Source organism: Hypanus sabinus, chromosome 20, assembly GCF_030144855.1.
Source record: "Hypanus sabinus isolate sHypSab1 chromosome 20, sHypSab1.hap1, whole genome shotgun sequence".
Classification (NCBI taxonomy): Eukaryota; Metazoa; Chordata; class Chondrichthyes; order Myliobatiformes; family Dasyatidae; genus Hypanus; species Hypanus sabinus.
Window position 1 is genome coordinate 67,632,667 of NC_082725.1, and position 15,138 is coordinate 67,647,804.

General features: G+C 38.8%; 1 protein-coding gene across 1 annotated transcript in view; it reads right to left on the bottom strand.

Moving 5' to 3' along the window:
- Positions 1–15,138, bottom strand: part of kif15 (kinesin family member 15) — a 186,170-nt gene that overhangs the window by 110,445 nt on the left and 60,587 nt on the right. The window contains exons 7-10 of the mRNA XM_059945706.1: positions 14,510–14,689; positions 13,788–13,997; positions 7,012–7,137; positions 2,317–2,439 (exon numbers count right to left, since the gene is read on the bottom strand). Coding sequence (XP_059801689.1) covers positions 2,317–2,439; positions 7,012–7,137; positions 13,788–13,997; positions 14,510–14,689 — 639 coding nt within the window. The remainder of the gene's footprint in view (positions 1–2,316; positions 2,440–7,011; positions 7,138–13,787; positions 13,998–14,509; positions 14,690–15,138) is intronic.

A 15,138-nucleotide genomic window follows, 5' to 3' on the forward strand; every position in this document is an offset into this window, starting at 1 on the left:
GCTTTCTGCAACAATATTTTAGGCTGGTAGCAACACATCAATAATTACAACAAGAACAAGTTTAAGCTGTTTTCAATATTCTAAGGATAACTTAGAAAATAGTATTCAAGCATCAATTTCTAGATTAATTTAAATCAAAGACTAAGTTGTCAGTTTATTCACAACAGCATAAACCGAATCATGAACTATTTATTTGTTGGGATACAGCCTAGAATAGGCCCTTCCGATCCTTCAAGCCACACCACCCAGCAATCCCTGCATTAATCCTGGCCTAATCATGGGACATTTTACAATGACCAGTTAACCTACTAGCTGGTATGTCTTGGGACTGTGAGAGGAAACTCATACATTCCAGGAGGACAGACTCCCTGCCATTGATAGAAACATAGAAAACCTATAGCACAATACAGGCCCTTCAGCCCACAAAGTTGTGTCGAACATGTCCCTACCTTAGAAACTGCTAGGCTTACCCAGAGTCCTCCTTTTCTAAGCCCCACGTACCTATCCAAAAGTCTCTTAAAAGACCCTATCGTATCCGCCTCCACCATCGTTGCCGGCAGCCCATTCCACGCACTCACCACTCTCTGCGTAAAAAAACTTACTCGTGACGTCTCCTCTGTACCTACTCCCCAGCACCTTAAACCTGTGTCCTCTTGTGACAACCATTTCAACCCTGGGAAAAAGCCTCTGACTATCCACACGATCAATGCCTCTCATCATCTTATACACCTCTATCAGGTCACCTCTCATCCTCCTTCACTCCCAGGAGATAAGTCCAAGTTCACTCAACCTATTCTCATAAGGCATGCTCCCCAGTCCAGGCAACATCCTTGTAATCTCCTCTGCACCGTTTCTATGGTTTCTACATTCTTCCTGTAGTGAAGCGACGAGAACTGAGCACAGTACCCCAAGTGGGGTCTGACCGGGGTCCTATATAGCTGCGACATTACCTCTCAGCTCCTAAATTCAATTCCACGATTGACGAAGGCCAACACACCATATGCTTTCGTAACCACAGAGTCAACCTGCATAGCTGCTTTGAGCGTCCTATGGACTCTGACCTCAAGATCCCTCTGATCCTCCACACCGCCAAGAGTCTTACCATTAATACTATATTCTGCCATCATATTTGACCTACCAAAACGAACCACTTCACACTTATCTGGGTTGAACTCCATCTGCCACTTCTCAGCCCAGTTTTGCATCCTATCAATGTCCCGCTGTAACCTCTGACAGCCCTCCACACAATCCACAACACCTCCAACCTTTGTCATCAGCAAACTTACTAGCCCATCCCTCCATTTCCTCATTCAGGTCACTTATAAAAAGAATCACAAAGAGTAAGGGCCCCAGAACAGATCCCTGAGGCACACTCCAAACTCCCATGCCCCGAACTGTAATAATGTCACACTAATCACTACACTACTGTGGCACCCCAACTACTAATTTTGGAAAAAAATTACTTCTTGGTCTCTTTTAACTCATCATTCTCAAAAGGGAAGGATGAGATTTCCCACAATCTAATTTGTGATCTAGTCATTTCATATCAGAAGCTTTTGACTGTATAGCACCAAATATCGCATACAGTATCAAGGTTAGCATCAAAGAGCACTACAACACAAAAACACTCTTTGGCCCATCAAATCCATGGTAAACTATTATTCTACCTAATCCCATTAACCTGTACAAAGGTAATAGTCCTCTACACGTCTCCCATCAATGTACATATTCAAATTTCTCTTAAATGTTGCAATCAAACTTACAATCACCACTTTTGCTGGCAGTTCGTTCCACAATCTCACTAACCTCCCAGGTCCCCTTAAATATTTCACCTTTTATCCTTAAATTGTGACCTCTAGTTCTAGTTTCACACAACATCAGTGGAAAATGCCTACTTGCATTTACCCTAACTATACACATGAATTTTGTATACCTCCATCAAATCTCCTACACTCCAGGGAATGAAGTCCTAACCTAATCAACATTTTCCCATAACTTATGTCCTCAAGTCCTAACAACACACCTGCAAATTTTCTCTGTAAAGATTAAATAACCAAATGCCACCTCAAACACAGCTTTTCTCTACAACTGATTTAAAAGCCAATTACAACACTTTTACTGTTACCCCAAGATAAAAGTGGCTTAAAATTGGGTGGAATTTTTTGTTATTTTACAGTAAATGAACCACAATAGTTTGTCTTCTACGCCTCAATTGCAGTACATTTCTTCATAATTGCGAATGATTGCTTGTTCAATATAGTAAGCGGCTAATCAATATTAAGAGATGCATATTAAATTAATCAGACTGAAGCTTACTTTATTTCTGATCAACTTAGCCCTACGAGCAAACTGAAGTGTTGAGAGCGTTTCACCAAAACATTTTGACCCCGGGTGAACATTTGCAATAATGTAGGTCTTTGCATTTCCTCCAAGAGAGTCCTGTAACAGAAATTAATTTATTAATTTGTGTGTTTTAACAACTGTAAACTAGTAACCAATTTTTCCATGACTTGTCATTTATTCATCAACATTATTATAAGACTATAAGAGATAGGAGAATTAGGCCATTCAGCCATTGCATCCACTCTGCCATTTCATCATGGCGATCTCGGATCTTATTCAACCCCATACACCTGCCCTCTCACCATATTCCTTAACGTCCTGACCAATCAAGAATCTATCAACCTCCACTTTAAATATACCCACGGACTTAGCCACCACTACAGTCAGTGGCAGTGCCTTTCAGATTCATCATTCTTTGGCTGAAAAAATTCCTCCTTACTTCTGTTCTAAAAGGTCATCCCTTGGTTTTGAGGCTGTGCCCTTTAATTCTGAATAACTCTACCAGAGGAAACATCCTCTCCACATCTACCATTCAACATTCAGTAGGTTTCAATGAGATCCCCCTGCATTCTTCTGAATTCCAGTGAGAACAGGCCCAAAGCTGCCAAACACTGCTCATATGTTAACCCCTTAATTCCCAGAATCATCCTTGTGAACCTCCTCTGGACTCTCTCCAATGACAACACATCCTTTCTGAAATAAGGAGCCCAAAACTCTTGATAATACTCTAAGTGCAGCCTGATTAGTGTCTTTTAAAATTTCAGCATCATCTGCTCGTTTTTATATTCTATTCCCCTTGACATAAATGGCAAAATTGTATTTGCATTTGTAGAAACATAGAAAACCTACAGCACAATATAGGCCCTTCGGCCCACAAAGCTGTGCTGAATGTGTCCTTACCTTAGAAATTACCTAGGGTTACCCATAGCCCTCTATTTTTCTAAGCTCCATGTACCTATCTAGGAGTGTCTTAAAAGACCCTATCATATCCGTCTCCACCACCACTGCTGGAAGACCATTCCACACACTTATCCCTGACATCTCCTCTGTACCTGCTTCAAAGCACCTTAAAACTGTGCCCTCTTGTGCTAGCAATTCCAGCCCTGGGAAAAAGCCCCTGACTATCCACACAATCAAAGCCTTTCATCATCTTCTACACCTCTATCAGGTCACCTCTCTTCCTCCATCACCCCAAGGAGAAAAGGCCGAGTTCCCTCAACCTATTCTCATAATGCATGCTCCCCAATCCAGGCAACATCCTTGTCAATCTCCTCTGCACCCTTTCTATAGTTTCTACATCCTTCCTGTAGTGAGGTGACCAGTACATGGCAATTCGGAGATAGTCTTTGCAGTCAGCACGGCCACATCCTGGGAGATGCTTCAGTTTGATTAGTTTGAATGTCAGGTCTCAGAGCTTGAGTACCTATTGTAGGTACCATGGTACCTCTACAAGGCTACAGCATCTATGAAGGTATCACCTTCAGCCTAAGGCAAGGCATTCCCAAAAGGAATGGGTGACCACCGGACAGTGGGAGGACAGCAGGAAACCTCAGAGTATCTCACTCCAGAAATGTTTGTGCTGGACAATTGTGGGTGTTTAGACATTTAAGGAAGCCAGTATGAACTAAGATCACAGTACTATGGGTGCCTCAACTGCACAAGGGCAACAGTGCCAGGAGACTCAGATGGTAAGCGGAATGAACAGCTACACTCTGGCCACGTTTCTGAATCCGGCATTAGAAAGCCAAATAGCAAAATCAAAGAGCACAACCTCTGAAGCTGCTGACTGCAGATTACTTTTCTGGAGCCATGTGCTAGCAAATAAATGGATATATACACCCTATCCTCGTTATATGCGGGGGATACGTTCCTCACAGTCCACGCATACGGTGAATAATTATTTAAATGGAGAAAATAGGGATGTGTCCTGGGGGACTTCCTAATTATGTTTTATCTGTAATTTATTCACATTTTCATACCAATACAACACAAAAGCAGTACCCCAAGGTAACATTCGTATCATATTTCATCAATTTAAGGTAATATTCAACGTAATAAATCATAATAAATTAACCTGATGCAGTCTTTTCATCCTTACTTATGTAAGTGCGTTTCGGCATACGCTTCCAAAAAAGCCCGGTCTCATCTGCATTAAACACCTGCTTTGGTGTGATGCCTGACTCAGCTATCATAGCCCGCAACTGCACAGGACAGCGTTCAGCAGCTTCGTGGTCAGCACTAGCTTGCTCACCACACACTGCTAAGTTGTGAAGCCTGTGACGATTAACAGACTTAGAAAACCATCTCCTACTTGCATTAAAGCTAACAATATCACTTGACACTTCCTCACTAGCCTCTGAACAAAGGCGACCATCAATTTCCAAAGTTTTCACACGAAGGTGATCGGAACTGAGTGTTGTTTTTTCCTTTGTTTCATGCTCAATGTACAAACTCAATTTTTATCATAATCGGGTTATGCACTTTGGTAACAATCTTTGAAGACACTTGTGATGAATCAATCATTGCACTTTTTATTTTCTCAGCAGTTTTCTTTACCTTTCTGATCGTGGACTCACCCAGGCCGAGGCAGCATCCCAGAGCTCTGTTACCTTCAACTGGCGCAGCCCTGTTTATAATTTCCAACTTTTTTTCAAGTGTTAAAGGGGTTCTCTGCTGCGTGGCTGATGGTCCAGGACTTGCACACTTAATGCACATCCACACGCTGCGAGACTGGCGGGGGTGAGACTGTGAGGCATGCGCACATGATTTGCATTGGCGGGAAAGCAGTGCTCCTCGTCCCAACAGCCTCCAATAACTGTGAGTTTTGGACGCATATAAGGAGAAGTTGGTAGAAATAGGTTCAAAGCATAACTGTGAATCCGCATTGTCTGAAGACTCATATAACGAGGATAGGGTGTATGTGGATAGGTCAGATGAATGTGTGGCTAAAGTGATAACAAATTGGAGGTTTTAAACAGCTAGATCGCTGGAAATATTTCTGAGGAGGTTGAGCAAAGATGCACCTGGACCAGAAGATCAACATCTTTGTGGAAAGGTTTGCTTATGCCTCTAGTAACAGTTAAACTAATTTGACAAGTGAATGGGATGTAATAGTTGTACAGATGGGGGCGTGAAGGGGTATAGTGAAATATAACACAAGACCAAGTCAGTCCAGTAAGCAGAGCCAACACACGGGAGGATTGGTCGCCCAAGACACAGCACATCGTTGCCAGAATAAACTGAAGAAAATTCCAAAGTATTACATAAACATTTTTACAAGAGGGCATGTTGGGATAGAACAGGACCCTTTATGTACAGAACTGGAGATTGTGCAGAGAGCCAGAGGATACAGTCAATGCTTCTAATTCATCTTCATTAATGAGGAATAATTTGAGGTGAGGCAAGATAGTGAATTTCTATAACAGCCCTTCACTCAGCCTTGGAACACCTGGAGAGCAAAAGGTGTATACATCAAGATGTTCTTGATCAACTACAGCTCTATATTCAATACTATCCTCCTCTCAAAACTAATAAGCTTCAAGACCTTGGCCTCATTATGTCCTTGTGCATTTGGATCCTCGATTTCCTTACTTGCTGACCCCAAACAGTTCAGATTGGCAACAATATCTCCTCCACAATTTCCGTCAGCACAGGTGCAACACAAGGCTGTGTGCATAGCCCCCTGCTTTACTCACTTTGTACTTATGACTATGTAGCTAAACATAACTCCAATACCATATTTAAGTTTGCTGATCATAAGCAGAATCAAAGATGGTGACCAATTAAGCATATGGAAGAAGAATGAAAATATGGCTGAGTGATGCCACAACAACCTCTCACTCAATGTCAGCAAGAATAAGAACTGATTATTGCCTTCAGGAGGAGGAAAACAGAAGTCTGTGAATCTGTCCTCATAGGTGGAGAGAGGTGTAGAGGGTTAGTAACTTTAAATTCCTTGGTGTTATCATTTCAAAGGACCTGTCCAGGACCCAGCATGCGCATGCAAGTGGAATTATGAAGAAAGTACAATGGCCTCTCTACTGCTTAGGAGTTTGCAAAGATTTGGCATGACATCTAAAACTTCAACAAACTTCTACAGATGTGTGATAGAAACTATATTGACCTGATGCATCACATCCTGGGTATGGAAACACCAATGCCCTTGCACGGAAAATCCTACAAAAAGTAGTGGATACAGCACAGTCCATCATGGGTAAAGCCCTGCTCACTATCTACTATCTGTCGCAGAAAACAGCCTCCATCAGGGACCCCCACCACCCAGATCATGTTCTCATTGCACTGCTGCCTTTAGGGAAAAGGTACAGGAGCCTGAGGACTCACCCCACCAGCTTCAGGAACTACCTCTCAATTACAGGTTCTTGAACTAAGGGGATAACTTCACAACTTCTCTTGCCCCATCACCAATAGACTCACTTTAAAGGACTCTTCACTTCATTCTCTCGATATTTATTGGCTATTTCTTTATTATTACATCTTGCTTTTATATTTAAACAGTTTGTTGCCTTTTGCACATTGGTTGTGCTCCTAGTTGGTGCAGTCTTATGGTTATTAGATTTATTGAGTATGCCCACAAGAAAGTAAATCACAGTGTAAAAGGTGACATATATACTTTGATAATTTACTGTGAACTTTTAAATATCTAATTACCTTTAATAAGAAAGTCAGCTTAGAATCTCTGTAGGCAATATGCCGACTTTTGCCATTCGTCACATCAACAAGTCCCATGATAACATTTCCCAGACAGCTCAGTGATCGGTTTATACTGCTCGCCTCCTAAGAAAAACATGGAGGAAAAAATTATTACAAGACAAGCTCCGAATAGTTCAAATAAGGACATAACAAAATCAGATAGGTAGCCTCCATAACTCCCTCGAGTTTATATTGGTCGCAGCTTCATCTTCCTGCCAGAGATTTCAGCTTTGAGACTACTTTTATTTCTGAAGTCAAGAATTCCAAAGATTCACCAACCAGAGATGAACTTCTTGGCAACAGAAATGCTGTACGGGTACAGTGAAAAGCTTGTCCTGTGTACTGTTCATACAGATCAATTTGTTACAACAGCAGAACACAATAAATAATGACGTATAACTGTTACAGTGGTGCAGTGCAGGTTGAAAATAAGGTGCAAGATCATAAAGTTGTGAGGTCAAGAGTCCATTTATTGTACTAGATAACCATTTAATAGTCTTAAGCCTGACTGTGTGTGCTTTCTGCTGTATTGGAGAGAGGTAAAGAAAGAATGCCCAGGAGTGGGAGGGGTCTTTGATTATACCGACTGCAGCACTGAGGGAGCTAGAAGTGTAGACAGTCCATGGATGGTAGGCTGGTTTCCATCATGTGCTATGCTATGTCCACAACTCTGAAGTTTCTTCTTGTCATGGACAGAACAGTTGCCATACCAAGCTTACATCCAGATGCTTTTGATGGTGCTTAAGAATCGGTAAGGATCAACAGAGACATGCCAAATTTCTTTAGTCCCCCGAGAAATTTCAGCACTGGTGAACTTTTTGAGGCATGAAATCTACACGATTAAACCAGAACAGGAGACATTGTTCACTTCTAGGAATCTGAAACTCCCAGACTCAGCACTATAGATGTAGATAGCACGTGCACCACTACTCGTCCTGAGGTGACTGAAGATTTTATATTTGAATGCATACAGCATACAGAATAAGGTGGGTGATCTTGTAGTGCAATTACAGATTGGCAGGCTAAAAAAATCATAGTTGGGAGCTTAACATTCAAGATACACAAAGGACAGGCAGGTAGCACTGGATAACAAATTTTTTCCAAAAGTTTTGCCTCCTCAGAATTTTTTTTGTTTATGACACTGCTTGAAGCTGAACACAAATACAATCTCATACTTCTTATTTCATGTAGGAATTTGGAGAAACAAATGAACTTTTATTGAATATATCAGAATCAGGTTCATCATCACTGGCACGTGACATGAAATTTGTTAACTTAGCAGCAGCAGTTCAATGCAATAATCGAGCAGAGAGAAAAAATAAAACAATAATAATAATAAATCAATTATATACATTGAATAGATTTTAAAAATGTGCAAAAACAGAAATACTGTATATTAAAAAAAAGAGGTGATGTCCAAAGATTCAATGCCCATTTAGGAATTGGATGGCAGAGGGGATGAAGCCGTTCCTGAATCACTGAGTGTGTGCCTTCAGGCTTCTGTATTTCCTACCTGATGGTAACAGTGAGAAAAGGGCATGCCCTGGGTGCTGGAGGTCCTTAATAATGGATGCTGCCTTTCTGAGACATTGCTCATTGAAGATGTCCTAGGTACTTTGTAGGCTGGTGCCCAAGACAGAGCTGACTAGATTTACAACCTTCTGCAGCTTCCTTTGGTCCTGTGCATTAGCTTCTCCAAACTAGACAGTGATGCAGCCTGTCAGAATGCTCTCCACGGTACAACTATAGAAGTTTTTCAGTGTATTTGTTGACATGCCAAATCACTTCAAACTCCTAATAAAGTATAGCTGCTGTCTTGCCTTCTATTTTTTTTTTAAGTTATTTATTTATTAAATTTTAGAAAATTACAAGAATGTGATATAAAATAGTAAGAAAAATAATTAATATTAACCCTCCCCCCCCCTTAACCCTTATCTAAAGAAAAAAAAGAAAGAAAGAAGAGAAAGATTGCCAGGATATTGGAGGAACCCCATATGCTCCATGGAGTTCAAAATAATTTTAATATTTATTTTTTTTCTTTCCCCAATTACTTTATAATTTTATCTTCAAAGGACCTATGTATTTAATCCTATCTTTTGTAAGTATGGGAACCAAATTTTCAAAAATATGTCATATTCATTTCTTAGATTGTATGTAGTTTTTTCACGTGGAATACAACTATGTATTTCATTATTCCAACGATCCATAGTTAAATATAAATCAGATTTCCAAGTAACTGCGATAACTTTTTTGGCTACTGCCGATGCAATTTTTATAAATTTTTTCTGATACTTATTCAATTTAAGTATCGGTATTATCCCTTCAATGTCTCCTAATAAAAATAATACTGGACTATGTGGAAGTTGTACTCCAGTAATTTGTTCCAATAAAAGTCTTAGATTTATCCAAAATGGTTGAATTTTAAAACATGACCAAGTAGAATGTAAAAAGGTACCAATTTCTTGATTACATCGAAAACATTGGTCAGACATATTTAAATTTAATCTATTTATTTTCTGTGGTGTTATATATAATTGATGTAAAAAATTATATTGTATTAATCTAAGTCGAACATTTATTGTATTTCTCATACTATCAGAACATAATCGACCCATTTTTTCCATCAATTTTAACATTCAAATCAGATTCCCATTTTTGTCTTGATTTATGAATTCCTAATTTAATTGTCTGTTTTTGAATCAAATTATACATACAGGATATAATTTTTTTAATTTTTCCTTTCTGAATTAATATTTCTATTTCACTAGGTTTTGGCATCAACATTGTTTGACCCAGCTTTTCTCGTAAATAAGCTTTTAATTGAAAATAAAAAGGAATAAGCCTATTTTGAATTAAAGTTCTGTTTGCTAGTAAAGATTTCTTTATCTCATCGTCCATATTTACCTTATTCCATAAATCAATCAAGTGTCTTAATATAGGAGATTCTTTTTTTTCCCATATCCATTTGGATTCCCATTTATATATAAAATCTTCTGGTATGTTTTCTCCTATCTTATCTAATTCTATTCTAATCCATGCTGGTTTTTCTTCATCAAAAAAAGACACAATAAATCTAAGTTGATTTGCTTTATAATAATTCTTATAATTTGGAAGTTGTAACCTTCCTAAATCAAATTTACATGTCACTTTTTCCAATGATATTCTTGACATCTTTCCTTTCTAAAGAAATTTCCTTACATATTTATTCAGTTCTTGAAAAAACTTCTGAGGTAATTGTATTGGTAAAGTTTGAAATAAATATTGCAATCTAGGAAATATATTCATTTTTACAGCATTAACTCTACCTATTAATGTTATTGGTAACATCATCCATTTATCAAGATCCTCTTTTTTAATAATGGCAAATAATTTTGTTTATATAATTTTTTTACATCATTATCAACTCTAATACCTAAATATTTTATCCCATTTATTGACCATCGAAATTGAGTTACTAATCGACATTGATTATAATTTCCTTTAGTAAGGGGTAAAATTTCACTTTTATCCCAATTTACTTTATACCCTGATACTTTCCCATATTCTTCCAATCTAAAAGATAACCTTTGCAAAGATTGCAATGGGTTTGTTAAATAAATCAAAACATCATCAGCAAATAAATTAATCTTATATTCTTCTTGATTAACTCTAAAGCCCCCAATGTCTGAATCTGTTCTAATTAATTCAGCTAATGGTTCTATTGCCAATACAAATAAAGCAGGTGATAATGGGCAACCTTGTCTAGTTGACCTCGTTAAGCAAAATGGTGTTGAAATCTGACCATTTGTAACTACTTTAGCTTGAGGATTAGTATTTGAAGTTTTAATCCATTGTATAAAAGATTTTCCTAACTCATATTTTTCCAATACCTTAAATAAAAAATCCCATTCCAAACTATCAAATGCTTTTTCTGCATCCAAAGCAACTGCCACACTCATTTCCTCTCTTCTTTGTGCCAAATGAATTATACCAAGTAACCGGGTTATATTATTCATTGATTGTCTGTTTTTAATAAAACCTGTTTGATCCATATGTATTAATTTTGGTAAATATTTAGATATTCTATTAGATAAAATTTTTGCTAATATTTTATAATCTGTATTCAACAAAGAAATAGGCCTATATGATGTTGGTTTTAAAGGATCTCTATCTTTTTTTGGCAATACAGTTATGATCGCTGTTAAAGATTGTGGGAATTTATGCATTCTTTCCGCTTGGTATATTAACTCCATAAAAGGAGGAATTAATAAATCTTTAAATTTTTTATAAAATTCAGGAGGAAAACCATCTTCTCCTGGGGATTTATTACTCTAAAGTGATCCTAAAGCTTCTTCAAACTCTTTTAATGTAAAGGGCATATCTAATCCTTTCTGTTCTTCCAAATTTAATTTTGGAAGGGTTATTTGTGATAGAAATTTATCTATCTCAGCAATCTTATTTTGTGATTCTGATTGATATAGTTTAGTATTGTCTTGCCTTCTTTATAACTACATCGAATGTTGGGATCAGGTTAGATCCTCAGTGATCTTGACACCCAGGAACATGAAACTGCTCACTCTCTCCACTTCTGATCCCTCGATAAGGATTGGTATGTGTTCCTTCACCTTACTCTTCCTGAAGTCCACAATCAGCTTTTGTCTTACTGATATTGAGTGCCAGGTTGTTGCTGCGGCACCATTCCACTAGTTGGCATATCTCACTCCTGTATGCCCTCTCGTCACCACCTGAGATTCTACCAACAAATGGCTGTATTGTCAGCAAATTTATAGATGGTATTTGAGTTATGCCTAGCCACACAGTCACATGTATATAGAGAGTAGATCAGTTGGCTGAGCACACACCTGAGGCGCGCCAGTGCTGATCGTCAACGAGCAGATGTTATCACTAATCCACACAGACTGTGGTCTCCAGTTCGGAATTCGAGGATCCAGTTGCAGAGGGAGGTACAGAGGCCCAGGTTCTGCAACTTCTCAACCAGGATTGTGGGAGTGATGGAATGCTGAGCCGATGAACAGCATCCTCATGTAGGTGTTGTGTTGTCCAGGTGGTCTAAAGCTGTGTGGAGAGCCACTGAGATTGTGTCTGCCGTTGACCTATTGTGGCGATAGGCAAATTGCAATGGGTCCTGGTCCTTGTTGAGGCAGGAGGTCAGTCTAGTCATGACCAACCTCTCAAAGAATCTCATCACTGTCAACGTGAGTGCTGCCAGGCGATAGTCATTAAGGCAGCCCACATTTGTGTTTAATTGCATAACGGTGCAAACTGCTTTGCAATAGTTCAACGAAGCTAAAGATATTTTGTTAATGAATTTCATTTGTACTCATTTGGTTCATGCTTAAGTGAACAACAATAATCAGCCAGTCAAAAGGCAATTCTGGATTGGCTGTTGTGTAATGAACCAGATTTGATTAGGAGCAGGTGATCATAATCTGATAGAATTCATCTGGAGTTTGAAAAGGTGAGCAAAAACCAAATGTATCAGTATAACAGAGGAGTAAAGAAAATTACAGAAGCATGAAAGAGAAGCTGGCCATAGTTCATTAGAAGGGGACACTAGCAAGGAGAATGGCAGAACAGCAATGGCTAGAGTTTCTGGAAGCAGTTTGGCAGGTGCAGGATAGAGTCAGCCCAAAGTTGAAGTATTCTAAAGGGAGGGTAGTGCAACCGTGGCTGACAAGGGAGTCAAAGACAGTATAAAAGATCTTTGTGCCCCTCTTGCCACCAGCAAGGTCTCAGAGGATTGGAGAGTAGCTAGTGTTGCTTCTTTGCTCAAACAGTGAAACGGATTCATAGCAACTCGGCCATTTGGATCAGAATCTACCTCGCTGTAAAAGACAAAGGATAATGGTCATTGGGAAGTTATTCTGACTGGAGATCCGTGGCTCCTGGTAATCTATGGGGATCTGGAAGATTCATAGTGGGACATCTGTTCTCTGTCATATACATATGCACATAATGGCTTTGATGAAAATGTGAATGGGTGGGTCAGCAAACTTACTGGCAACATTGTGGGTAGTGTGGAAGTTTGCCAAAGGATACAGTGAGATACAAATGAGTGGAAAAATTGCAGATGAAATTGAATCCAATCAAATATCAGCCGTTGCGCTCTGGGAGATCAAATGCTAAAGGAAAATACCCAGTTAATGGTAGGTTGAAAAAGAGTGGTGCATGATATGCTTGCCTTTATTGATCAAGACATTGTGCTTAAGAGTCCATAAGAGATATGGCAGCTTTAAAAAACTCTGGTTAAGCCACATATGGAGTGTTGCATTCAACTCTGGTCACCATTATTAAGGATGTGGAAACTTTGAAGAGGGTTTAATAGAAAAGGCTTACCAGGATGCTGCCTGGATTAAGGAGGCATGTGGTACAAGAAGTAGTTCATAAAATTAGGCATACTGTAGATAGCAGAGATCAAATTGTGCAGTAATAGAGGGCATGCATTTAAGGTACAGAGGCAAGTGCCGGCAGATACAATAGATCCATTTAAGAGGCTAATGAATATGCAGGGAGGGAGGGACATGGACCAGAGCAGTAGGTGCCATTGGCTCACATTAGATAGGATCACATCAACAAAATCTCAGTAATTGGAAAAATTCTTTAGCAAAAGTGAAAAACAAAGAACTTCTAATGCACGATTAGCTATTGTGGCTGCACATTTTTTTAATTCTTAAAAGCTTCAATTATACAGATATTTATTGATTTCTCAATTATAGACACCAAACTGTCATTACCTTTAATCGCAGCCCTTCAGCTTGTGTATCTTTCTGTCGTTCTGATCCTGCTAAATCAACGAGGTTCAGCCGTGACATTCGAATGCTAACCAGAGAGTTAATCTTTTCCTTTGACTCTATAGCAAGTGTAAAGACAGCGTGGGATCGTGATGACTCTCGATTCATTGAAGTAGATGCTACACTTCGATTTCTCCATCCCATAGACAACACCTGTTGAGAATTTTAAATATTTTATTTCTTTCCCACACCACTATCCACCACCCCCATAATTTTCTTCTTATCTGGGCACTTGTTTTGACTTACTGTATCCTTGTTAGTAATCTGTGGGTTGCAAATAGGTCAATTAACTTTAATGCCATTTTAGTTAATCCAATTTGTATGGAATAGTCAAATTTGAGCTTAAAAGACCCAAGCATTTCAAGAACTGTTGAGAAACACTCAAATAACAATGGACTGATGTCAAAACAAAATTTTTAAAAAATGTGAATGAGAACATAATTTTGTTGCACATTTCACTATAGAGGTTGGTATATTAAAATTGATTGGATATTTCACAATAATCCCCCCTTTGAACAGAAAATGTTCACAATATAAAACCCTCTTCAGCACATGACCTGGCCTATATTATGAAACACAGCAGAAGGATTTGCTACAGTATATGAAAACTGCTGAAACAAATAGTTTCTTGCTTACAACATGCAGGGTAAATGACACTAAATTACCTGATAGGCTTCAGCTGCTGATGTAACAACCTGTTCAATCACTCCTTCTAAAAAAACTCCAGTTTTTATGCTTTCTCGAAGAAACAGACCAGATGAAGCAGCATCTAAAAGGTCAAATATTTGCTCGTTGTATATCTCAATGAAGGAGCACTTGCACAGAAAGCTTCTTGTTCCTCCACCCTGTTAAACAGATATACTTCAAATGTCAAAGTTTGTCAGCCTGACTCCACTGAAGCTCACTCATCTTTGTAATAGAAAGCTATGCACACATTTGGCTGTGATGTTCTATCACTCTAGTTCTAGGTAAAATTGTAATTCACTCAGTACAGATGAACCTTCAGAAAGATGAACTGTTCACTTATTCTTTTTGTTCAAACTGAACTTTCCTGGGGCTCACAATATTCTTTCCCCAGATCACAGGATAGATTAACCAAGCAATCATACAAGTCATGCAAATTCACTGTGTGAACTGATTAAATCTAATATAACCATATAACAATTACAGCACGGAAACAGGCCATCTCGGCCCTTCTAGTCTGTGCCGAACGCTTACTCTCACTTAGTCCCACTGACCTGCCCAGCCCATAACCCTCCATTCCTTTCCTGTCCATATACCTATCCAATTTTTT